The sequence below is a fragment of the Pan paniscus genome, chromosome 8 (genome assembly GCF_029289425.2).
Source record: "Pan paniscus chromosome 8, NHGRI_mPanPan1-v2.0_pri, whole genome shotgun sequence".
In the NCBI taxonomy this organism is placed as follows: domain Eukaryota; kingdom Metazoa; phylum Chordata; class Mammalia; order Primates; family Hominidae; genus Pan; species Pan paniscus.
In genome coordinates this window covers 29,338,129-29,365,618 of record NC_073257.2, presented here as the reverse complement: position 1 = coordinate 29,365,618, position 27,490 = coordinate 29,338,129, and the positions used below count along the sequence as shown (strand labels likewise).

Genomic DNA, 27,490 nt, shown 5'->3' with positions numbered 1-27,490 from the left:
ATTTCTCCTACTTCTCCCCTCCCTCAATGTACATTCGGGAAATCTGCTATGGAGCTTATAGAACTCTTTCCATACGCTAGGAAAAGACCTTGCCCAGCACTTGTGCAAAAGCTTCTTGCTTGATCTTTTGACGCCATTTTGACAAGTGATTATTTCTTGTACATTTAGCGACTTTAAGTAAACGCAACTTCAGGGCCATTGGCGGTATCCCCCCAAAAGACTGCTAGAACTGTAAGACTGTAAGTAGAGTACGTATGTATGCACTCACCAGAGTGCAGCATTTGTAAAAAGGACCAACCCCCTCCTCCCCCAGATGCGGTGGACATGTTCATTTAAAATCATTCAGAAATGTTCTTTGGCTTTTCAACATACCTCACTGTTCTTGGGGTAACATCTTATTCATTTAGAAGGCAGAGGAGGAAACCCATCAGGTTGAAAGAAAATCACATCTACCATCTGGAAAATTCTAAAAGGCCCTCCTTCTGTTAACAGTGGCATTTTGAAAACACCTGAAGCACTGATTGTAGAGGAGCTAGCAAAGAAACATTGTCAACTCAGCCACCCTCCTTTCAACCTTCACCTCCACCCTCCAACTGGGGCTGCTGGCAGTGGGGAAATCCGGGATTTAGGTGTGACCCTTGAGCTCTGAAAGCTGTCGCACAGCTGTCTCCCTCCCCCAGGTGGGTCCAGCAGGACCTGCCATCGCTTGGTTCAGCAAGGGAGTATTCAGAATCTCACTGTTCATCCATGTGCAGAGAGAGAAAAAAAGAGAGGCCGAAAAAAAAAAATCCCACATTGTCAGAGTAATGCCAAACTCTCTCTGAGTGGGATGAGCAGAGCAGATGCTGCAATGAGATGCCAAAGCGGCTCCCCTTCCTCTGTGCCTTGGGTGCCTATAAATTGCTCCGGCGCGCGTTTGTCAGCCTCCTCTTCTCCTGGCAGGTGGTACCCAGGCAGAATTCTGCCTTCAGTCTCTCTCTCGCTCCGCTCCCGGCCGTGAGGCGCTCGCCGCTGCTCGCTCGCTCCTCCGCCCCAGCTCTGAGCCTCGCCGTGCCGACCGTGCCCGCCGCCGCCGCCGCTGGGCGCACCCGGGGGACGCCCGGGCCCACGCGGGGCTTTGGGGTGCGCGTCTATTCGAGTTGTGGTGGTGGCAAAGGAGGAAGAGAGAAAGGAGGCAATAAAAAAAAAAAGGCAGCGGACGGGCGAACTGAGCGAGCGAAAGAAGAGGAGGAGGAGGCAGAAAAAGGCAACTTCAGACGGAAAGTTGGTGCGAACTGGCGCAGTCTGCAAAAACGGAAAAGTCGATCGCAGGCGGCGGCGGCATAAAAGTGTGAGCTGCCCGGGCGAGCTCAGGAGGCGGCGGCTGGCTCTGCCCTCCCGGTGGCCGCGCCGGCGCCGGCTGCAGCCACAGGTGCGAAGGAGCTCGCGGGGGGCGAGGGCGCCCCGCGCACCCCTCCCCCGGCCCCCACCCCGGGCTCGGGACTTCGGCTCAAGTCACTGGGCGCCCGCGCTCCCTCCCCAGCCGCAGCCTCCGCGGGGGGAGCAGGAGTCGGCAGCAGCGGCCGGCGCACGCACGCCCAGGGGAGTTGGGGTTCGCAGGGGGTTGTTTTCGGCTCTGAAGAGGTCCCCGCCCAACCTTCAAAATTCTGTCCAAAAGCAGACAAGAGGATCGCCCCGCGCTGAGCCGGCTGGTGGGCAGCAGGAGGCGCCTGATCGCCGCCGGGGCGCTGGGGGTGGTGATGGTGCTGCTGCTGGTGATCCTCATCCCGGTGCTGGTGAGCTCGGCCGGCACGTCGGCGCACTACGAGATGCTGGGCACCTGCCGCATGGTCTGCGACCCCTACGGGGGCACCAAGGCGCCCAGCACCGCTGCCACGCCCGACCGCGGCCTCATGCAGTCCCTGCCTACCTTCATCCAGGGCCCCAAAGGCGAGGCCGGCCGGCCCGGGAAGGCGGGTCCGCGCGGGCCCCCCGGAGAGCCCGGGCCACCGGGCCCCATGGGGCCCCCGGGCGAGAAGGGCGAGCCGGGCCGCCAAGGCCTGCCGGGCCCGCCCGGGGCGCCCGGCCTGAACGCGGCCGGGGCCATCAGCGCCGCCACCTACAGCACGGTGCCCAAGATCGCCTTCTACGCCGGCCTCAAGCGGCAGCATGAAGGCTACGAGGTGCTCAAGTTCGACGACGTGGTCACCAACCTCGGAAACCACTACGACCCCACCACCGGCAAGTTCACCTGCTCCATCCCGGGCATCTACTTCTTCACCTACCACGTCCTGATGCGCGGAGGGGACGGCACCAGCATGTGGGCTGATCTCTGCAAAAACAACCAGGTGAGCGCGGGCGGGCGGCGGGGAGGGCGGGGAGGGAGCGCGGGAAGGTGCGGGCGAGAGGGAGGAGACCCCGGAAATGGGGGTGGGAGCCCGCGGAGGAAGGGCGCGGCGGCCGGGCTCCCTGGAGCGACGGCAAGGGGGGACGCCGTCCCACCCTGGAGAGGCGGGGGTCGTGCGCGCAGGAGGGCGCCCCGCGGCCTGGAGAGGGCGGTTCTGGAGTCTGGGACCCTCGATCGGTGCGCGCGCCTGCGAGCGCGACCCTCGAGGGGCGGGAAGCCGGGAGCTGGGTCCCGGGGACAGCTCGTGCGCTGGGGAGTCCCGGCGCGGGAAGCGACCCCTGGCCGTGGGATCCTCCGCAACATAGGGTCGCTTACGGGCTTTCTGGGGAGTGGAGAGGCCTGGGGGAGTCCGGAATGGGCGTGGCAGGGTGACGGACTCGGGGGTGGTAGACAAAGGCCGGAGGGAGAAACAAGGGCCTCGAAGGAATGAGTCCAAGCAGGGCTCAGCCACAGCGGAGGAGCGACCGTGGGGCTCGCCGTCGCCGAGTCTTTGCGGTGTCCCAGGCCGTGAAACTCACATATAGTCAATTTCAAGGCGCAAACTCCAGTTTCGTTTTCAGCCAAAAAATAGCGGAGGGGAGAGGCAAGGAGTGCTGTTAACAAAAAGAATAGTTGAGATTCGGGGGTTCATGCGGTGAAACACAGCGCGCAGCCAGACTCAGAACCCAAACTCTCTATGGAGTCGGAGGACGCTCAGGCAGGTGGCCTGGGGGGCGACTGGTTCGAGCCCAGCCCCGGGTCTATCGGCCTCTGGACCAGCCGGCCAAGAGGATTTGATTCCCTGAGCCGGTCGGCGCCGCTACAAGGGCTACGCATGGGTCTGCAGTATTCTGCTGGGGCCACTTTACTGTGGAGAAATTCGAGGTCATTGCAAAACCGAAGCTTGTTTGATCTCTTAGTCAAAGGAGGAAAATAATATTTGTAACTACCTAAAAGTGTAATGGGACCTTCTGTGCACGCTGAATCAGTAGCCACTGAGGCAAGGCCTTGCAGCCTGCAGCCTGCGGTGTGGGCTGAGTTTCTTGGTTTTAACTTTGCTTATTGAGTGGCATAGGGGATGGCCCGCGACCCTGGCATCGCCATCAAGAGACCTCCTCTCCTGCAGCAACTTTGACTTAACGAGGTCTATTGGGCTTTAGGTAACTCGACCCCTGGACATTCAGAGATTCTTAGCTATAACCCAGGTTTCTGTTAAGCACCATTCAAGCAGGATTCGGAAGACCTACTTCAGTGTCAGAATTCTTTCAAAAGTGAAAGACCAAAAAAAAAAAAAAAAAAAAAAAAAAAAGTCCTAAATGCGTAAGAGAGAAAAAAGACAAAAAACGTCCTGTTCTCTACCCTATCCTACAAATAGCTTAAGGGACGGACCCTCAGGACACATAGAACAAAAAGAGGAAAAATGGCCACCAGGAGGCACTGACAGGGTTGTTTATTATAGTTATTATGCATGAAAATAATATTAAGATAAATAAAAATTATTCACAGAACAGTAAAACAGTTATAGGCAAATGGCTAAAACGGGCAGGACTCACTGTACCAGAATGGAGCTATTGAATCACCCTCACAAAAAGGCTTATGAACAGTCCCTCAGCAGGCAGCCATGAGACACCCCTTTATTTGCAAATTGGCTCTCTTCTGACTCAAAGGTCAGGTCTGGAAAATACAATCGGGCTGAAGAGATGATTTTTAGAGGTATCAATTAAAATGAAATGATTCCAATTTTATCAGCAAATGTGTAAAAATGCTCACATCTTTAAATATCTGGAAATTGCAATTGCATGAAAAAAGCAGGGATTAATACATTTAAATTAGTTTAAATGTTGATGTCTAGACTGCTGAGCCTGTGTATATTACACTGATTTGAAGAAAATAACACCATGTAGGTGTTCTATGTGCGTTTTGTTTTTAAAATTATTTCATTGTTTGGGGTGTAAAATCTTCCTTTGTATCACACTAGCACACACATTCCATGAGGATCAGGAAAAATAGTAAGGTAAAACAGCTGACCTTATAATGTATAAGGCTTTTCATTGGTAATATTAAGCTGCTACTTCTGCAAAAGGTATGCAACAGGTAATTCAGAAAAATAAATGTATAGTGGTAAACATTTTTTTTTTAGTTCAGTGTGGACTATTTTGGAAAATGGTTACTACACTACTACTGTTAAGGAATTTTATCTCTAGATGAGAACTATTTTGTCAAGTCCAGTCTGCAGGCAGTTACAAATGAGAAATCTTATAAAATCTTTTTATTAATTTTAAATAATACTTCGCTCTTGCTTTTCAATTATATTCTGGTCTGATCACTTCTTAGAATGGCACGTTCCCTCTCTGAGCTGACTTAATTTTTCATAAAACAGAAACTCAGAGATCCATGTCAGTGTAATGTTCTATGGATTAAGTGGATTTTGAGAAGCACAAAAATTAAACTAAAAATGCAGTTCCCTCTAAGAGAGAGAAATGCTTCTGGACTGTAACCATATGAGAGCCATTTTATTTATGCTTTGTGTAGAATGTAAGATCACAGATGGAAACATCAAAGACCAGTAAATTAACCTGATGTGCCACTTAACCTTTTGTTTATGATTCCACAGAAGTACAATTAAAATGAAATTACGAGAACATCAGTAGCAATTAATTAAATTACAAATGTCACCATAAATATGATCTCTAATGATAGATCCTCACTAATAAGATAATGCTAAAACTATGCAACCTATTGCAGACACAGAAACATACCCCTAAAATGACCGCAGCTCTCATACTCCCCATGAAGCCATCAACCTAAATTTAATCCTACCATTTGTTGAAAGCCCATGACAGTGCATATTAAAGGTAAAAGTTCAACTCAAATAGCTTTACATTTGGAAAGAGGAAATCTCTTTAATGTTGGTAATCCTTTTAGCAGAAAACGTGAAGAAAAATTGCTATTTGAATACAATCACTCTAATGCCACTATAATAAATAAGCCACTCGAATGAAAACTAATACTGTTTCAGGATTAAAAGCATAAAATAATTAAAGACCAGTTGGTACTCTTAAAAATTTATTAGTTATGGCACCGATGCCCATGAAATATTTTTAAAAGGATGAGTGGTTTGTGGGTTGGTATTCGCTTATTAGAGAGATCAATGACATGTCAAATTCATAATCTTTTTAGGGTTAAAGAAATATGGACTAAACACAAAGCAGAATCTAAATAGTTATCTTGTAATAACAAAAGATATTAGAGTAAATTCAGGTAGAAATCGGTCGATTGCGCTGAAGAAAGGATGGATCTTATTCCCAGACGGAATGCTGAAATCACTGTACATTTAGGAATCTGGAAACAGCCTCCAGGGTGAACACATTGCCTTCCTCAATAGTTTGATGGCTTGAAAGAATTGTTGAAGTCACTGAGCTGAATACTAGAGCTTGAAATTTCAAGTCCTGTTATATCTTTAGAGTATGATCAGGTGAGCAGCCATACCAAAATCATGCCAGGTACACTGGAGTATGGCAATTATTTAATTGGGACAGTCTTACGGTACAGTATAGGTTAAAACCTTAGAGAATTACATTCATTAAAAAGCAACCACACTGGCTTGATCCAACAAAGGTGGTGGAAACTGTGAGGGTAACCTTTCAGTCTGTGGAATCACTCTAATGCATTCGCAGGTTTTTGTGGTTACGCCTACTGAATAAAAATGGTGACGTTCCCTCGGTTTTGTAGTTACACCCTGGAGAATAAAAATGGCATTATATTTTTAAAAGGATTATTGTGTCTAAATCAAGTAATTTTGGTATGTCCTGTTTCTCCAATACCTTCATGTAGAAAACCATGTTAAAGCCCAGTAACCCTAGAACATGTCCTAAATACCCAAAGCACTGAATAAAATATGTCTGGTTATTAGTAATAGCTGAGGAGTATATTATGGGTTGATAACTAATGTATTACTAATATAGCTCATGAATACTTTGTTTTTAATTTTTTTCACCATTAAAAATCCAAAGATGAGAAAAAAACACAAGTCATAATAGCAATATCCTTCTTGTAGATTTGTTTCCCTGGGAATTAATGGCTAGATGAAATTAATGAATCAAAGCATTCAACTCCTACAAACTCATGATTAATCTTTAGAAAATATTATGAAGTCAAACTGCATCATTATTTAATGGTCAAAACGGACCACTTTACTAAATTGGCATATATATTGGAGTCAGTGCTTCCAAGCATAATTACATGGTATATTGCTTTCATTATATTAGTGCCTGTTAGTACAGTGTTAAGCAATTCTAAACCCTTTAAGCCATTTTCTCCTTTTGCTATGTGATACCCAGAAAGACATTTTAAAGATACTACTCAAATGACTTTACAAGTTCAGCAGTGTTAAAGAGTCTTCTCCTTTTTTTTTTTTTTTTTTTTTAACATTTCAGCATTAATGTGAGACTATATCACAAGAAAATTTAATTGGAAAACTCATCATTTAAATTTTGAAAGAAATGCATGGAAATTCTTGACTTCTGTCTCATTTCTCTCATTTTGCCAAGTGATAAAATCCAGCATATTGTACCCCAAATCATGCATTATTACATAGTGCAGGTTTACAAAACCACTAAATCACTTGCTATGTTATTCAGGGAAATATCATTATAGTGGAATAGAAATGAAACAAGCCACAAAGTAGAAGATGTTTCACTGAAATAAATCAAATCTAAGTCTGCCTGTTGAAAGATTTTCCAAGGCAGAATCACAATATATCTAAATGAATATGAAGCCTAATTTGAGCTAAGGATCTGACAGAATGTCCACAATGCATGAGATGATAGGCAATTTGACTGTTTGTAAATGTCTATCAACTCACTAATGAGATCACAGGCTTACCATGGGCAGATTATAAGCAGCCTCTGTCCTCAAATCAAGCCACATATTTAGAATCTCCTAAGTGTAAGTGGATATTCAACGAAATCATTCAAAAATTCTTGAAACTTGAGAGGCCTAAATGAAAATTTAGTCCTTTTTTTAACTTTTAGATATGTTGAGGTTAAATCCTTGATTTAAATGCACATGTCATAGTTAAGTAATAAAAAGACACGATGGAAAAAAGAACTCTGGAAACTCAGGTGATATAATCAAAGATGTATAAATGAGCTAAGCTTCTGAAGCAGCCTGGTAAAGGGGGCTTTACATGAATTAGATTTGGAAAGCCCTAAATCAAAAGACTTTTTCTTTTTTTTTTCTTTGTAAGTAGTAGAGGAGTTGGTATTTTCCTGGGTATTTTTAGCTATTACATATCTCAATTTTCTAATAATTGTGGTGAACAGCTGAACTTAGACTTGAACTTCTGTACTCATAAACAGCTGATTAGAATATTGTTATTTGGCTTAAATTAAAATGCAAAAAATACTATTAGTTTCATTTCAAAATGTGATTGGGCATAGGGATCGAAGGAGTTAGAAAAACGAGTGATACAGGAAGATAATAAATTGTATGCATAGTTTAGAATGTGTAGTTAGATAAGACTGCCAGAATGGTCCCCACTGAAGCACTATTTTGTCCCTTTCTGTCCTCCTTCTCACTAACGTAGCGGAAACTGCCACAGCACTATCCTCATAAAGCTCTGAGGTCAACATGGACTTTGCTATGCTAAATTCTGTACTATGGCAGCAAGTCAGCTTGTGATGCTACATGAATGGCAAAAAAGAAAACTTGAGAATTCTCGTTTACGCATCCTAATTCTTGTCTGTTTCACATAGGTGCGTGCTAGTGCAATTGCCCAAGATGCTGATCAGAATTACGACTATGCCAGTAACAGTGTGGTTCTTCATTTGGAGCCGGGAGATGAAGTCTATATCAAATTAGATGGCGGGAAAGCCCATGGAGGAAACAACAACAAATACAGCACATTTTCTGGATTTATTATTTATGCTGACTGATAATGCAGAAACTAAGCTTATTATTCTGAGTTTGAACACTGGATTCTTATGGCTAACGTCAGTGAATCAAGGATCCCAGGGGATGCCAATGGCAGGGCACCTCAGTTGTGTATATGTGGGGAAATCAAATGCTACCTGACTCACATCTGTATCACTCAGAAACATTATGTAAAAAATATCAAAGCAAGATAAGCAGATGTGTGATCCACTACCGCCAAAGCAAATACTCCTTATCGTTAGTGTCCATGTGAATGAAGTCCTATATAGATCACAAATTTTTATAGACAAATCTAAGACATTGAATTATTTCTTCTATATATATGATACTTTGGTGTACTGTGATCTTGCTGCTTTTATCCATATGTCAGCTTTGGTTCTTGTGAGTTTACCTGCTTATTATGATACTTGGAGTCCATTCATAGTGTGGGGAAGAATGATTTTTGCCCTGCAGGAGAAGGTCTAATTGAAATAATGCTGCTTGTCCCCAAAGAAATTGTTTGCCTTGTACTCTTGTTAACTTTAGAGCTAGACCTGGGAATGATTCAACTTCAAGCCTTAACCTGGAATTTTCTGGATTTGAGGGAATTCCCAAGCCTATGATCATTTTCACATTTTCTTTTTCTTATATGAATTTTCTTTTCTCTCTTTTCTGGTGATAGTCTTTAAAAATAGAGATTGACAGTGTATCATAGGATTACCCTCTAAGTGTGAAAATGTGTAATTATGTACGGTATTTAGAAAAAGCCCTTATGTGTCCATTTTGTCAACTGAATACATTTAGATTCACTGGGAAAGTCAGAGAAATTTATTCTTTAGTATCAAATCAAACCGAGGCTTTTGCCGTCTTTGGAAGAAAAGATTATTCATAACCCAATGCACAAAGGTTTAATTTGAGCTGCTGCATACGTCACCAAGGGGACACTAGGTGAGGCCTTCAAATGATTACTACAAGTCTGTGGCCTGAGGTTATTTTAAAATTAACAATTTCACATATAACCAATATGACAACAGAATGTTTATATTTTATACAAATATCTGCTAAACATGCACACATATACTCACACACACATATATATATTAGATGAAATGTTTTATATATGTATAAAACATATACATATAAAACATTTATATATATGGCTTTATTCCACAGGGCACAGTGGCTGTATAGCCTCAAAATTTTAATATAAAAAAGTGTATGCATATATACACACATAAACATGCACAAATTATTTAACTTATTTTGGGTTAAAATATATTTTGAATGACAATATATGGAGTAGCAAAAACAGTTAAAATGACTTCTCTTTAAGAGTTATCCAGAAAATTAATTGTATTAGGTCAAAATGCCCTTTATTTCACAAGTCTGTAAGTTAAGGCTATGGTTGCTCTATTACCATATGCCAATCAATACTTTAACTGCATTCTGTGACAGACTGTTAATATGAGGACTGCAGACACCAAGTGGCTCTCCTTTGCAGTGTTTATGAATTACATGCATTTGAGCTATCAATTTTTTTTTCTTTTTTCTCAGGTGGAGTGAAGCTGACAGTACAGTAGATTTGGAGAGTAATACAAATCCTTTCTTTCTGGTTAGAACACACTGCCAAAAGCCATCTCTCATCTAAGGAAAAGATTAAAAATGCATGTTGATATCTCCTAACTATCACACAACTTCCACTATTACAATGAAAAATCTGTTCCCCTTTCATTGCCTCTGAAAACTCTTTGACAAGTAGATTTCAAAAACAGAGATTTTAAAAATTTGCTTGCTTTACTGGTGAAGGACATTTGCATTTTTTAAAATTTATTTAAAGGAATTAGTTTGTTCTCCTGGCTCATTCCTCTTTGTTACTTTCTGTTCCAATACACAGAAAGCTTGATCATCTTTGATCAGCAGAAATATCTTTTATTTAGCAAAGCTCAACTTCCCAAGAGTTATGCATGGTGTGCCTATCTGAAGGTGGTGTTAGCTCTGTTGAAATGCCTGGGTCTGAGTAACTGTCGTGATTTTTATGATTAAAAACAGACTCTTCATCAAGAATAATGACTAATTCTAACTGGCCTTTGTGATATGTAAGATAACTCATAAATGAATTGCAATGGATTTTATTTCGAATTAACTATATATTTATCAAAGAGGAATTGGCAGCAAGGGTTTGGAGAATATTTTTAGGTACCAAATAGCATAGTGAGGATTCAACCAAAAGATGAATTTACAAGCAGCAGTGCCCATCACCTAAGTGTTTTAACTAACAGTTTTTAAAAATGTTTTATTTACACAAAATATCAGGGCTGGATACCTTTTAAAGAGGAGGCTCAAGTATCGGGCTGTCATTTCCAATAGATCTGACCTTTTCTTCAGATACATAAGCATTATTTTCTCTGTTTAGGTCCAAGGAAAAACAAAAGGTAAAGGAAATAAAGGGAATATATATAAGGCAAACATTTCTCTTTTTTTGCATTATATCTTACCAATTAATTAAATTGTGGCCTTTGTTATTATAAATGTAATGATTCATTAAACTATATTATGTAATATATTTTGACTTTTATGATTGAATTTTTATAATTCAGTAGTGTTATGTGTTCTTATACAAACTTTGCAAAACAGCAAAATGTATGGCAAAAATAGATACCGGAAAGCCAAAGATATCAAAATCATTTCATTAGAAGAATATAGAGATAGGTGAACAGTATAAAATTAACCTTTCAAAATATTTTTATCATTGTGAATTGGTAATTGTATTAGTCAGTATCCTTTGGGGAAAAAAGTCTCAAAATTTAACTTCCCTTGTTGCAGAAGCTATTTTACAGTGCCATATTATTCATTAAGCATTAATTAAAGAACAGCAGGATAATTAGTAGGATCATCAATATTACAAGAAACATTAGATCGCTCAAGAAGGAAATAATTTAACTAGAAACAGTTTAAATTTTCTCAAGTAGTGCAGCTGATAGATTAGGGAGAAAAACAACAACTCCGCTTAGGGGATATAGACTTTAAATCATTGTTTAGAAATAGGTACTTCTGTATTTATTTTGTTAAGGCAAAATAACAGGGCTCAATTAGGCTGAGTAACTCCCTAGAGGCACAGTTGTAATAGCTGGTCTCAGAGAAGGCAAACCCTCCTAGTTCTCATCAGAAGGAAATGATCTGTCATTAGTCCTAGGTAACTGATTAATATCTCACAGTGGACTGGAAACCGCTGAATGTTCTCTGCAAGTTTTATACTCAAGGTGTGAATTCATAAGCAACCATCCTATCTGAAAGTTAGCCATTGCTTAGGGTTCTCTATTAGAATCTTATCAAGCACATTCTCAGTTATACCTCTCAGCAACATTTTAGGAACAACATTGGTGAGTATATGAGAATAGCCGTGACCTCCATATTTCATCAGCCGGGTTTTCGTATGTATGTCATGTGCTACGAGAATTCGATCTTCATAGCCCTCTTCCACCAGGAGACGCACCCTGTGAAAAATGTTAACTCATTAGATGTCATTTGTCTTTCATTTTTGCTTTTCAGGATGCTTTCGACTTTTTACTCATTAACCAATTGTGCTTGTCGTAAAGATACTGCCTTCTACTGTGGCGTGTGTACTGAGAGACCTTTAATAAATATTGTGTGGTGACGATAAAAATATTGCTGCATCCTAGCAGGAACATATCCTTATTCCATGCACACAGAAATTTCTAACCTGTGATATTTATGACAATGCCTGGCAATACCGCATTAAAGATAGCTTCTAATAGGATGTACCAGTTTGGATGAATGACCATTTTGGCATTTCACTAAATAACTTTGTTCTGGATTTGTATTCAGCAATCCTCTCTCAAATGCCTCTCCCTGTGGGCCCATTTTTCAGATCTCATTCTTGCTCTCTCCTTTTATCTAGCAAATAAATATCAAGGACTATTTGCGATTAAAATAGGGAAACAAAAGGAATCTCACTACAAGTAAAATATTCTGAGAGCAAAATCAGTTGGTCTGCAAGTGAGGGGCATTTGATAAGCTACAAAGCCACTGAAAAAAGGTTGGTCAGTATTTTAACCATTTGCCCCTTTGAAGTCTATGGCAATTTTGATTTAGTTGTAGCCTCTTGAGCATTGGATTAAACTGACCAATACAAATATATTCTGTCTTCTTTCCGTGTCAGCAAGATTGCTAAAATAATAAGCTGTTCCTTTAAATTTATAGTCGGTGGACTAAAGAACAGCTTCCTGACTATTCTCTAAAAATGAAATCCTCTTTGCTTTGTTAAATGCTGGAATCTGTAGTGTGAGTCACCTCCTGACAGCCACCATCTGTACGTGTCTGGACTCTGGGCAGTGTCTGTCGTGACTTCCATGGGTCTTTGATGGTAGAAGATGCCACTCGCAGACAATGGCTCTTCTATGGGATTCTCTGAATAGTTTTTTTGGCGTCTAGATTCTAAAGTGGATCTAGACGGACGGACAGTGCCTTCCTCCAGAGGCTGATTATTTGAAAGGTATCTTTTTTGTTTCAAAAGCATTTCTTGGTGTCCTAGTACATGAGTCATATTTAATAACTACTACAGTGAGCAAAACGTGGGGTACTACACACACAAAAAAAACTCATGCACAAAGCCCTGCCCTCTGAGAACACATATTTTAAAATAAATTATAATGGAAGAATAGACTTTGTATCTGCAGGTCAAAGGAATGCAAGCACTAGCAGAGAAGAACCATGCCTGTCCTATAAGTGCATGTAATGACTTTTGTGCCACTACGATTTTTTGCCTCGTTGAAATTTGTATACTATCCTGAAGTTCTGATCTGCAGTTACTTTTGGAACACACTCAGTTTAGGGGAATTATCTAAGATAAGTTATACTATCACATAAAAAGACAAAGATTTGACAGAATGCATACACAATGCTGAAGCTTAGGGTGACAAACCTTGATCCACAACTGCAAAGAAGTATCACGGTATAGGAGGTTTTAGGAAACAGTTTCTCCCTGATATTTTCTGGGCATTTTCCAAAATTTTTGCCTATGTTTCTTATCTGATAAATATAATTTCTCACACTATAAAGGCAGATCGTGTGGATAAACAAATTCCTCTAAGATGTCTTGTGTCAGACCTTGAAACACAATGTTATCAAATCATGAAGTAGAATGAAAGAGTATAGAGGACAAGATACTCATACTTAAAACCGGGAATCCTTAGAACCCATTAAGTCAAGAATCTGGAGACTACTTATCTCATGAGAAAGATAACGTTATGGCTCTGGACACACAATCATATCCTGACTATGAAGAAAACCTGCCCTGTCCTGCTTACACTAAAAGATCATCTCTCCTGTTGTGCCATTATATGGAAGAACAGGAGTTACAGAGATGCTGCCAGAAAAGGGGGAGCCACTACAGACAAGAAGACAAAAAATCACGGTAATTATAGAAATACAAATGAGTTAGTGTTTGCAAACAAATATTAGAGAGAGACTACAAAGTGTGAAAAGGCAGAGATATAATAAGATTTGAGAAATGGAGCAGAAGATTGAAAACAGGTGTTAGACACAGAATTTCTGGTGCTGAACACCAGAGGTAGGCAGAAGCGTGCTTCTGTGTTCATGCACTTCAAGGTTTAAGACTACGATGGCTCAGAAAAGGACCCTGTGGTCCTTCCATGCATGATGAAAATCAAGTGTGCAAGACAGTGGGTACTGGAGCACACGCAACCCAAAAGGGCATTCAGTGCTTAACATGGGCTGTCCTTGGGTCAAGCGAGAATGCATGGTTTAATTTAAGGAAGATTAAGCACACACACATACACGTACGTATGGAATAGCACACAGGCATTATATATATACACACACAGATTTATATTATAATAATTTTTATTATTTCCATACATCCAGAATAGCTATACTTAGCACAGTAAAGGATAAACAAATGGCTAAAAGGAGCTAAGAAGGAATGCTGGGGGAGCCATCGGTCATCTGACACTTCTATCTCCTTCACAGATGCCCCTTTACGGATCTTCTTTCTCTTGTTCTAGAAGGTCTGGGAGCCTCATGCGAGACACAGGTGTGCAAAAGATGCACCTCACTACCACAAAGGGGCTTTGGAAAAGGAAGCCAATCCAGAGTGCAAAGTTCCCATTTCCAAGATGATTTAAAAAACATGCGTTGAGGCCGGGCGCGGTGGCTCACACATGTAATCCCAGCACTTTAGGAGGCCGAGGCAGGCGGATCACAAGGTCAGGAGATCAAGACCATCCTGGCTAACACGGTGAAACCCCGTCTCTACTAAAAATACAAAAAATCAGCCGGGCGTGGTGGCAGGTGCCTGTAGTCCCAGCTACTCGGGAGGCTGAGGTAGGAGAATGGAGTGAACCTGGGAGGCAGAGCTTGCAGTGAGGTGAGATTGCGCCACTGCACTCCTGCCTGGGCGACAGAGCAAGTCTCCATCTCAAAAAAAAAAAAAAAAAAAAAGAAAAAAAGAAAAAAGAAATAAAACATATGTTGAAGGCATTGATCAGGAAATCATGTTTTTGAGATTGTGAAAGATGAGAATGACTGAATGCACTGCCCTATTTTAAATTCCAGATGCCCTTAGGCAAGGAATAGTCTCCTCTGAGTATAAACTAACTACTAGGGCTTTAGGGGAACAGGTTCACCTGTATTGAATCGGGTTCCTGGGCAAGTAAATTAAAATAATAAAACAAAAAGAAACAAAGAAACAATACATCTACTTGTCAAATAACTGATCTGAGTTTTAAAAGAAAAGACAGAACTTCATTGTTCAAGACAGGTGAAGTCATTTGCTCATGTAGAGTTGAGAGTTGCCATCTTACTTAACTAATGCAACACTGATTAACTAGCTTTCCCTAACGATACTAAACTTGAAGCATAGTACTATTAATGAGGTGATCAAGGCAGAATGCCAGTACTTGGAGACAGCAGAAGGCATACAGACGTAAATGTGACTTCCCAGGGAAAGATCCTCAGGATGTCCCAACTATGACCACTGGCTCAAGATCTTCCCCTCAACCCAGTGTGCCTTATTCAACTAGCAATACTTGAATCTCACGGTTCCTGGACATCACTTCTCAATTCCAGCTTTGCTACTTCCATTGCAATCACTTTTCTGTTCTCATAATTATATTCTAGTTCTTGTTATCATAGGGAACTACTGCTCCCCCTCTGAAATCTCCATCTTCAGTTTCTCACTCCGATCATGTTACATTTTTCTACTTTTTCCACTCACTTCTTCTACTGTGTATATATATACACACACACACACACATATATATACACATACACATACAGTATATATATTTGAACATATATATATATATATGCTCCACCCACTTCATTAAAGCCTGCAGTCCAGTTATTTGCCCTGCTATGCTTTTCCTGTCTATCTGCCCATTCCTCTCTATGCTTTCTTCCCTCCAGCTTGGATCCCATGACCCTCATCTCAACCCCTCCATTGTTATCCATCTCTTTCAGATAGAATCCCAACCCTCAATCTCTTGAACTGTTCCCATTTTCTGCTTGTATGCACACAACTTCTCTGGTTCCACTACCAAAATGCAAAACAGTTTTGCTTTTGGAAAATAATCACCAAATCGTGTGCATTGGTGCCAATACACAGGCATGCAATCATGATTTCTAGACTCAACTAGGTCTCGCTCATAACAAATCCATGTCAAGATCTCTCTCATTGACCTGACAGCCATTCCTAGCCTTTCTCCTGCTCTACATGGTGCTGCCCTAAATCCACTCTTTGTTTCTCAGGAGATAACCATGTCCACCTCACAGAGACACTAGAGGACATGTGGCCATGTGTCCTCAGTCTCCTGTTTCCCTCACTAAGACTTCTGTTTGCATTCACCCCATCGCTGTGTCATGCCCTCTCATTTCCATGGAGAAAGCATCCTTTCAACCGACTTTTTATTTGTTCCCCAGATTCCATCTATTTGTCGCCTTAGGAACCTTGCTCTATATTTCTTATCTATCCAGAGTTTTTAAAGTCAACATCTATTGAACACTTCCATATTCTGCACCAGACACTCAGACAAAAACCTGGAAAACATTATTTCATGTCAATTCTATAGTAACCCTGTGGAATGGGCACCACTTCCCTGGACTCATTCTCTCTGGCTCTGTCTCTGCTCTTGCTCTTAAGTCACATAAACATTGCTCAACTCTTACTAGAAGCTTCCCTTGATCCTTTATTGACTTCTAACTCCAGACCCATCTCCTTGCTTCCCTCCACTGCCACGCTTCTTGAAAGAGTCACCTCAACATCCTCTCTCCTCTTCCTCACGGCCCACCCATTTCTCAAGCCTTTTCCACTGAGATTGCACTTACTGTTTATAAAATGTGAGCCTCCTAATTGTGAAATCCAATGGATGCTTTTCAGTCTTTATTTCCCTTGATATTTGTCACTTATTACCGGCATTCAAGCCCTTCTGCCCTGAGACTTCCGCTCTACTGACTTCCATAAGAATATATATCTCTCTTGTTATCACTTTGAAAACTTCTCCTCGACCTTTCCTTGAGCAACGGTTCCTACTCCATTCCTTAAATGTCTCTGTCCCCAGGTCTCTGTCCTCATCTTCTTCTTTGAGTGATGTCATTCATTCCCACGGTTCAACTATCACATACAAACCATATCTTAGGGCTTCACTGGGTAGCAACACTTAGATATTCCCAAACGAAAGTCTTCCTTGTCAATCTCCAATTTATTTCTCCTCCTAGGTATTCTAACTTGGTTCATTCAATCTTCTTATCATCATGTGACCAAGACCAAACTAGGTAGCTATCATTGACGCCTAAAATTTTCTACTTGATTACAAAGAATGACTCCTACAATTATCTGCTAGCATCACACATTATACAGTTTTGGAAGGTTGCATTCATTTTACATAATATTTAGTCTTTAGACCTTATACTTTTAGCATTTAACTTGAAATCACCTTTTAATGAAAACTTTTGATAAAGCACTTCAAATATTACTTGTAGGAAGTTATGGCTTTAGTGTGGTCAACCTGAGAGAGGAACAGCTTATTTCATGAGGGGTAAATAGAGGAAAATGTCTTTTGTTCTCTGATTTTCATGGCAGGGGTTGGGTATTATCTGTGTTTCCTGTCAGCTGCCCACCTGCACTGAACTTCTAAGGCTCTGCTAAGCTTTAGCCTACTTAGGATGACTCATTTTCTCCTTAAAATAATATAGAGAGATTTTCTCCCTGAAACAGCATAGATATATTTTTCTCTGCAAGTCTGTGGTTCGGCCTGCTTACTGTTTTCTGAATCTTTGCTAATACTTCCCTAGATATGACAATCAAAAAGGGCTAGGGAAAGGGAATGCTATGAGAGACTTTACCATATTTACCTTCTAATTCTTTTGTTATCATCAGGCATGTCAATATCTGGGCCGAGTTGGTAATGAAGTAGTTCAGTACCAAAGAGATCATATTCCAAGTAGCAGCCAAGTTGAGCAAACTCCAAGAGCTCCTTCTTATCAAGTATAGTCCTAGAAACAATGCGACAGATGAATTGTTATTATGAAGAGCCCATTTTCCACATGTACATACTAGAAGTTTTAAGCACACAATGTACAAGAACATAGTTGAAGTCAAGTAACAGACACTTCTGAAATGGCTCTTAATGATGTGAGTATAAAACAGTAAGTTCAATTTGTTACTAGAAATAACAGAACTTACTCATCTAAAAAGGAGTTTTCCCCTCTAAAGTACTTGGGTACTACAGACTTAGTGTAATGATGCTTCCATTTTTCCAAAGCAAGTTTGGAATTCTCCCTCAGAACTGTGTTCAGAATATGCCCCCACACTATTTTGAGAATCCTTAATGGGGTAAATTTTCATCCTCTAAGGACTGCTATGAACTGTGAAAACTATCAAAGGAAATCTGGCCTCAGGTCTGGTGAATTAGGTGAGTAATGCTAATCTGGGTAACACATGAGGCTTTGCCTTGTGGTAGCAGGGTGATTTTCTTGTGAAGATTGTAAAGTGGTTCTAAAATTAATTCTAAAGCCTTTAAAGAATATCATTCCAACATTTTCTTTAAGGCACAATACTCATACAGATATTTATGTTCTGGAGTGCTTATTTTTTAAATAAAATTTATTATTTTATGATAAATTTTATGGATATCTTCTCATTTCAATAGATGTCATATAAAGAATGTAACTATTTTAGGATGTAAGATTATGTAAATGAAAGGGAAACGAGAGAAATGTAAGACAAGTACAGGCTACAGACAAGCGTAGAGTACAGAGCAAGAGTAGATTATATCAAGAAATTTGCATTATAACAAGTAAAAAGAGATGCACTAAGGTAACCCCAAAATACCACTGTAGAGATCCAATCACACAGAGAGCTAAGAAGGAATAAAAACATCCTAGCAGAAGACAATATGGGAAAAAAAAAGTGAAGGAAAAATATACCCCATTAGACATTTCATGAAGGGAAGGAAGACATTGCATGAAGGGAATGAAGGAAAAATACACCCCATTAGACATTGCATGAAAGGAATGAAGGACCTAGAGAAATGTAAGGGATCGTTTCGGATCGGAAATTGGCGGGGAAATGAGTTGGGAACATTAGACAGTCATTGCCTTACTGGCTTTTTATCCATGCTGATATTTCTATTACTTTGGCAACTCCACGATGTGAGGATTAAAGCATTATTTTGTGGCAGGGTGCGGTGGCTCAATCCCAGCAGTTTGTGAGGCCGAGGTGGGTGAATCACTTGAGGTCAGGTGTTCCAGACCAGTCTAGCCAACATAGTGAAACCATGTCTCTACTAAAAATACAAAAATGGCTGGGTGTGGTGGCTCACACCTGTAATCCCAGCACTTTGGGAGGCCGAGGTGGGTGGATCACCTGAGGTCAGGAGTTCAAGACCAGCTTGGCCAACATGGCGAAAACCTGTCTCTACTAAAAATACGAAAAATTAGCTGGGTATAGTGGTGGGTGCCTGTAATCCCAGCTACTTGGGAGGCTGAGGCAGGAGAATTGCTTGAACCTGGGAGACGGAGGTTGCAGTGCGCTGAGATCACACTATTGCACTCCAGCCTGGGCAACAGAGTGAGACTCCGTCTCAAAAGACAAAAACAAAAACAAAACAAAAATTAGCTGAGGGTGGTGGCAGGCACCTGTAATCCCAGCTACTCGGGAGGCTGAGGCATGAGAATCGCTTGAAACCAGGAAGTGGAGGTTGCAGTGAGCTGAGATCGTGCCATCGCATTCCAGCCTGGGTGACAGAGCAAGACTCCATCTCAAAAAACAAAAAGCACTAATATGTGGCTGGGCGTGGTGGCTCACGTCTGTAATCCTAGCACTTTGAGAGGCCAAGGTGGGTGGATCATTTGAGGCCAGGAGTTTGAGACCAGCCTGGCCAACATGGTGAAAACCCATCTCTACTAAAAAAACAAAAAAACAAAAAAACAAAAAAACAAAAAAACACTATCATGTGTCCATGAATCTACTTCTAAGAGGTCAGAAGTATTTTCAAAGTTTTTTTTTTTTTTTTTTTGAGACAGAGTCTCCCTCTGTCACCCAGGCTGGAGTGCAGTGGCGTGATCTCGGCTCACTGCAACCTCCACCTCTCGGGTTCAAGTGATTCTCTTGCTTCAGCCTCCCGAGTAGCTGGGACTACAGGTGTGTGCCACTACTCCCGGCTAATTGTTGTATTTTTAGTAAAGACGGGGTTTTGCCACGTTGGCCAGCCTGGTCTCGAACTCCTGACCTCAGGTGATCCACCTGTTTCAGCCTCCCAAAGTCCTGGGATTACAGGCGTGAGCCACCGCACCTGATCAAAGCTTTTCTTATAAACCACAGGAGAACCAATTAAGCCTCCATGTGCCACAGGTGCAGGAAGTTTCTCCTTTCCTGTGAGATTCCTGGGAGTTGACTACTGACTTTCATTCTGAGCTATCATACCCTGGCTGGCTCCTTTTCATTTATTCACCAAATTAGCATAACTTAGAGTTCACGATGTTGTTTTAGGCAGGGAGGCTAAAAAATCTTTCCTTTCTACTATAAAATGTACATTAGTTCTGTGCTATCTTCTATTAATACTACTCATTTTCCATCTTCTTACCATGGAGACCATCTTTTGCTTCCAAAATTACTAGGCTGAAAGAATATGTGTTTTTCTATAGAAAACATATTCTGTTTTCCCCAAAGAACCATACTTGAAAAAAACAAAATATACACAATTAAAGTAACGTAAGCGGGAAGAGGTGAGTTTAGTATTTTTCCTTTTGAGTAAATTCAGTGTGTTAATTATCCAATATGGGCAGGGTACTGGGGGAGGGGAGGAGTCAGCATGGAAATGGAGCCACCAGTTACAGGTTGGATCATACTCTTATTTCTGCTCCTAATGTCTTTTTCTGTCCTTTGACCCAATGCCTCGAGAATAACTTTCCTAAATTTTCAGTGCTATATCGAGGCATATACTTAGTGAAAAGTCCGTGGTAAATGTAAAGCCTTAGAAAACTCTTTAGCCTTAGCTCCAATTGAAAATAAAAAGTAAAGTCACTTAGCATCATTATCATCATGCTGACAATTATGAGAACTTACTATGTGTCTGACATTGTGCGAAGTGCATTATATGTATTATCTCATTTAATACCCTCCATGATCCCAGCAGCTCTCAATTTTGAAGACTGAGAAACTGGGACTTGATTAGATAGTCACTCAAGGTGATGTGCTAGAATTTAAATTCATCTCAAAGTTAGAACTTACGCTGTAAACCACCATACTGTATGGCTTCTCCTATTGCTAAATATTGTTTTTTACTCAAAGGACATTTTCCAGAATTACAATGACTGAATGTGCACAGAGTGTGCTTTAATTTTTAATTTGAAATTTCCTCCCCGTGGTACCCTCACACTGCACTTGAAAAATGGAGAATTTACCATCAAAGGGTAGTATGGGGGGAAGAAAGTGAAAATCCCAGAAAGGTAAGAAAGGATTCACTTGTGGAGATTTTTAATTGCTGAGTCAGAGGGTAACTATATATAGTAAGCAGGATTAAATCTTTACAGTTATTTTAGACAATTTGAATGACATGATCAAAGAGAAAGGAACTATGGTAATCATGATAACTGCTTACTTTCTTACTATGGGGCGTGCGTGTGTGTGTGCATGTGTGTGTGTGTGTGTGTGTAGTTATTCATTTTTTTAACTGACATATAGTGATATGACCCCTTCTGGATAACTAAACACTAGTGTGAAGTCAACTAAGAAATGAATATTACAAATATTGGCTGAGCATGGGGGCTCACACCTGTAATCCCAGCACTTTGGGAGGCTGAGGCAGGTGGATCATTTGAGGTCAGGAGTTCAAGACCGGCCTGGCCAACATGGTGAAACCCTGGCTTTACTAAAAATACAAAAATTAACTGGGTGTGGTGGCACGTGCTGCAGTCCCAGCTACTCAGGAGGATGAGGCAGAAGAATCGCTTGAACCTGGAAGGCAGAGGTTGCAGTGAGCCGAGATCGTGCCACTGTACTCCAGCTTGGGTGACAGAGTGAGCCCCTGACTCTAAAAAAAGAAATATAAACAAATAAAAAATAAAAGATGAATGGGGACTGTAGGGACCCAATTCTCCAGATGCAATGAAATATAAATGTTACCCACGTTATAAACGTTAACTGAAGAATCTCACAATAAGCAGAGATGTCTTTCTAGAGGAAGACTAACACTGTCCCATAAGATTCATCCACACATGTAAGTTTCAAAAGTAACTCCTGGCCGGGCACATTGGCTCACTCCTGTAATCCCAGCACTTTGGGAAGCCAAGGTGGAAGGATCCCTTGAGCTCAGGAGTTTGAGACTAGCCTTGGAAACAAAGCAAGACCCTGCGTCTACAATGAAACTTTAAAAATTAGCAGGGTGTGGTGGCGTGTGCCTGTGGTCCCAGTTGCTCAGGAGGCTGAGGTGGGAAGATCATTTGAGCCCAAGAGTTGGAGTCTACAGCGAGCTATGATCGCACCGCTGCACTCCAGCCTGGGTGACAGAGTGAGACCTTGTCTCAAAAAAAAAAAAAAAAAAAAAAGTAATCCCTATGAATTCTTATCCGCTCAAAAACTTACATAAAGGGGCGTGACTTTGGGGAAGCTGGTTCCTCTGTTAAAATGCTCTTAAAAATTTCATGATCACACGTGAGGGGAGATTGCTTCAGAAGGGAAGCAATTAGGCTGATACTTTAGACATCAGGAAAATGCAGTTGAAAAAAGGGGCAAGGCCAGATGCAGTGAGTGGCTCATGCCTGTAATCCCAGCACTTTGGGAGGCCGAGCCTCTGGGAGGGTTGCTTGAGCCCAGGAGTTTGAGACGAAACACAGAGAGACCCTGCCTCTATAACACAAACAAACAAATAGAAAGAAAAAGAGGGGAAGAGCAATTTGCTGTCATAAAAAAACCAAGACATACATACATATATATGCAGTTTTTTTTTTCTGATTTTTTAACTGACATTTATTGATATGACCTCCTTTGGGTAACTAAACATTAATGTGAAGGCAATTAAGAAATGAATTCAGCTGCACACAGTGGCTCATGCTTGTAATCCTAGCACTTTGGGAGGCTGAGGTGGAAGGGTCACTTGAGCTATGAATTCCAGACCAGCTTGGGCAACATGGCAGAACCCCATTTCTAACAAAAATACAAAAAATCAGCCAGGTGAGGGTGGTGCACACCCGGGGTCCCAGCTACTCGGGAGACTGAGGTGGGAGGATTGTTGGAGCCCGGGAAGTCGAGGCTGCAGTGAGTCACGATCAAGCCACTGCACTCCAGCCTAGGTGATAGAGCAAGCGAGACCCTGTCTCCAAAATATAAATAAATAAATAAATAAATAAATAAATAAATAAATACATAAATACATAAAATAATTAAATTAAAAATAAAAAAGGGAATGAATTCCTTTAAATTCTTATTGACAAAGCAAACTGAGTGCAAAATTCAGGGGAAGAAAATAGTGTGAGTGATCACACAGGTTTTCAAAGGAAAGTCCTGAAAATAAGTAGTATGTGGTATGAGATATTAATAAGGGGTGGGACGGGAAACAAGAAAATCAACACCTGATAGTCATCAGGTATTTAATACAGCCCCAGCTCGTTTAATCCTTACAGAAGCTCTATGAGGAAGGTGTGACTGTCCCCATCTTACAGATGAGGACTTTAAGTCTCAGAAAAGATAAACTCAGGTCTCAACCTGAAGAGCTTCAAACAAACCCAAACTGCTTTTGTGTTGAGGCCATGTTCTTAAACCAGGCTGCCCCTCCAGGGGTAAGAACACCCAGGCACCAGGGCAACTCCGTTCCTCCTCCAAGGCACTCACACTGCGGAGACACACTCACCATCGTAGTGACATCTAGGAACAAGCACCTTGCGCCGTGAACCTCTTAACAAGGTGACTTACCCATGTGAAACTGACATTCAGCTGGATGGCTTCCAGGGACTGCCAAAGCACTACTGAAGTTGCATTTATGCAAGTGACTTTCTTTTTCGCTTGGAGAGGGTTGACCCCTAATGTCAGTATATTACCATGGGAAAATGAACTCTGTGTGCCATCCAGCAGATGAGGATTAAACAGAGGTCCTGTCCCTCCCAGTCACCAATGATCTCATAGCACATCTTAGAAGAGTGGAGGTGCTAACCTCAGCCAGTTTTCCTCATTCTGCATTCTATATCCATGAATACTTCTTGAGAGTTGTTTTTTATTTTATTTTTTTGAGACAGAGTCTCGCTCTGTCACACAGGCTGGAGTGCAGTGGCGCGATCTTGGCTCACTGCAGCTTTCATCTCCTGGGTTCAAGCGATTCTCCTGCCTCAGCCTCCCGAGTAGCTGGGATTACAAGTGCCCACCACCACACCCGGCTAATTTTGTATTCTTAGTAGAGATAGGGTTTCGCCATGTTGGCCAGGCTGGTCTCAAACTCCTGACCTCAGCTGATCCGCCAGCTGATCTGCCTGCCTAGGCCTCCCAAAGTGCTGGGATTACAGCGTGAAACACTGCGCTTGGCCATCCATGAATAATTCTATTCTTTCTTACGCCAATCTTTCCCAGCTTTTAAGGTCGGTATTTTTCACTTCTTCCCCTGAAAAGTCAGTGAAGTGATTGTGACACACAGAAGAGCTACCGCATTTCACACTGAAGAAAAGTCCCATCTTCAAGGTGGATGAAATGATTGCAATGTCATTTACAAAACATCCTGGGATTTCCCAGAAGGAAGACCAGATTTTGGTATCAAGTACTTGTTCATGTCATTCATATGATATCATTTCCTCTGCTGCATATTTTATACTTTTGCTCAACTAGTAAGTAACTTTTCTGTATATAAGAAACAGGCATAAATTTAGGGAAAATAAATTGTCATCAGCTAAAAAAAAAAAAAAATGGTGTCCAAAGTGATTTGGCTCTTTATTGTCAGAATACAGTTATCATATACCCAGTTTCTTAAGGCTGGTACTATAATGCAAGACAGGTGATTCTATTTTCAACCCCCTTTTATATTCTAGATCTTATCCATATGCTGAGGGGTTTAGTTTAATGTCAAAATGCACCCTGTGTGGGAGAAAGGAAGTCTGCATGAAGTGATAATTTAGACAAGGGTCTGTGGGCTCCCTAGCTAGAAAGAACTAAGGAGCAGAGGAAAGAATTTGATCCGTGGGTAGGATCAAGATAACAAAAGCACCTACCATTTGTCTTGGGCTTTACAGTTTCAAATAACTCTCAGGTATATTATTTCATTTCACACATTGAAACACACCTTCATAAATTAATTCAGTGAACATCTACTATCAGCTATCTTGTGCTATTCTCTGTGTTAGGAATATAGACACGAATAAGAAATTTAAGATGCTGTCTCAAGGAAATTAAAGTCTGCAGAAGGAAGATATTTAAGCTAATAATTATAGTTAAATGTGCTAAAAACATTTAAGTACAAATAAATACACAGTATTGCGAAAGAAGAATGAAGCACTTAATTTTTTTCACTTGATTCACTTTGATTCATTTGAGTTGAGTCTTAAAGGACACCATTTAGACAAATGTTGGTAGGGTTCAAGATGAATGATCCAGAGAGGCTGGGCATATGGCTCATGCCTGTAATCCCAGCACTTTGGGAGGCCAAGTCAACTGGATTACCTGAGGTTAGGAGTTTGAGACCAGCCTGGCCAACATGGTGAGACCTTGTCTCTACTAAAAATACAAAAATTAGCCAGGCGTGGTGGCAGGCGCCTGTAATCCCAGCTACTTGGGAGGCTGAGGTAGGAGAACTGCTGGAACCCAGGAGGCAAAAGCTGCAGTGAGCCGAGATCGCGCAACTGAACTCCAGCCTGGGTGACAGTGTGAGATTTCATCTCAAAAAATAAAAAAAATCCAGAGAACCACCTGCTGAGAGGCAAAAAGGGAGCTTGCTCTTCCTGAATATAAGGGTGTAGTTTATCAGAGGAAGGGGAGAAGAGAGGGGAATCATCCATCCATCTATCCATCCATCTATCCATCATTCCATTTAACAAGAAATTGTTGATCACCTACTTGCAATCAGCCATGAGCTGGGAAAGCAAACACAAATAACACCAGTCCCATCTTGGAAGAATTTCAGTATCTACTGTGGAAAAGAGACACGGAAACAAATACTTGCTATACAGAATTTACCAAGTGTCATGGTAAGAGTGCTGCTAGGAACTAGGTTGGCAAAGAGAAGGAGATATCAAACAGTGGTTGGCTGTTTCTGGAAAAGCTTCATAGAGGAGAAAACCCCTGGTGAATTGCATTCTGAAGAAAGATTCTGCTAAATAGATAAGGGGAAATAGAACATTCCTAGCAGAGAGAATAACATGTGTGAGATGCATATAAGGACAACCAATACAGGGCACTCAAAGACATGGTCAGTGTGGCTTTGGCCCAGAGACTGTGTGCATACTGGGAATAACGAGAGATAAGGTGGAGGGAGGCAAGGGAACCAGAAGACCAAGACCTTCGGATTTTGTGCCTGAGGCAAAGGTGACCCATTGGAGGCTTATAAGTCAGGATCAGGGATATAATTAGATTTGCCTTTGGAAAGATCTGGTGGATTGTGGAGGCTAGATCTGGGACCAAAACTAAGGGAGGGATTTGTGTTTGGAGACTTATGATAATTCAAATGATAAATGAGGGGCTGAATTCAGAGAACACCAGAGGAGTGGACAGGAGAGCTTGTATCTGGAGGTCTTTAGGCTAACAGCTGGGTAAATAGCGCTGTTATTAGCCAGATTACGGAGCACAGCAGCAAGAGTGAAGGATGAGGCATTGGCACCACAGGGACAGCCATGCAGGAGGAGAATCACAAGCCTGTCTTGCTTGGGCAACTGATTAGATGTTGGCACCATTAAATAACAAGAACAAAGAGCAGGTTGTGAAACTCACAATAGACTGGTGAAATAATTATGTCACGTATTAATGTCACTGCACAAATAAAGAAAGGAAAGCATGGGTGTTCTTTAAAGTGACCCACAATGCAGGTATTCCAACTCCTAATCCAGTGCCCTTTCCATTGTGCTGAGCTTTGATTTAATTGTAACTCATCAGCCATTTGACTCTGTGAATTCCTTGGGCAAGTGGTGGGCCTATGAGGGCAGCTCTATGTGGCTCATGGAACTAGCTCAGGCCCTGACATCTGAATTTATGCATCATAAATTGCATTCCCTGATAAAACTTACAGACTTGATCAAGTATGTTTTAAAAATGGGCATACAAATAAAATAACAACAGAATGCTTATATATACAACTGATTTATTGAAAAAATTGTTGAATTTCAATGACTGATCATTAAAAATTGCTTACCAAAAAAGTAATTGAAGGTTGGGCACGGTGGCTCACGCCTATAATCCCAGCACTTTGGGAGGCTGAGGTGGGTGGATCACTTGAGGTCGATAGTTTGAGACCAGCCTGGCCAACAAGGCAAAACCTCGTCTCTACTAAAAATACAAAATTGGCTGAGCGTGGTAGTGCACGCTTGTAATCTCAGCTACTTAGGAGGCTGAGGCACAAGAATCGCTTGAACCTTGGAGGTGGAGGTTGCAGTGAGCTGAGATGGCGCCACTGCACTCCAGCCTGGGTAAGACAGCAAGACACTGTCTCAAAAAAAAAAAAAAAAAAAAAGTAATTCCAAAAAATCTTTGTACTCCTCCCCCTTGAG

At 41.6% G+C, this 27,490-nt stretch overlaps 2 protein-coding genes across 5 annotated transcripts in view; one reads left to right on the top strand and one right to left on the bottom strand.

Annotated features, from left to right (window-relative positions):
* The first annotated feature begins 923 nt into the window (after positions 1 to 923).
* Positions 924 to 10,709, top strand: C1QL3 (complement C1q like 3). Its single transcript, XM_034930048.4, has 2 exons — positions 924 to 2,327; positions 8,122 to 10,709. The coding sequence occupies exons 1-2, from the start codon at positions 1,740 to 1,742 to the stop codon at positions 8,299 to 8,301; spliced, it is 768 nt and encodes a 255-aa protein (XP_034785939.1). The 5' UTR covers positions 924 to 1,739; the 3' UTR covers positions 8,302 to 10,709.
* Positions 10,295 to 27,490, bottom strand: part of PTER (phosphotriesterase related) — a 75,437-nt gene continuing 58,241 nt past the window's right edge. For 3 of the 4 annotated variants that reach the window (XM_063607283.1, XM_034930046.3, XM_063607284.1), the window contains one exon: positions 17,177 to 17,809. In XM_063607283.1, coding sequence (XP_063463353.1) covers positions 17,665 to 17,809 — 145 coding nt within the window. In that variant the 3' untranslated portion in view covers positions 17,177 to 17,664. Of the gene's footprint in view, positions 11,773 to 17,176; positions 17,810 to 27,490 lie in introns of those variants that run through there. The other variant, XM_034930047.3, reaches the window with a different exon arrangement.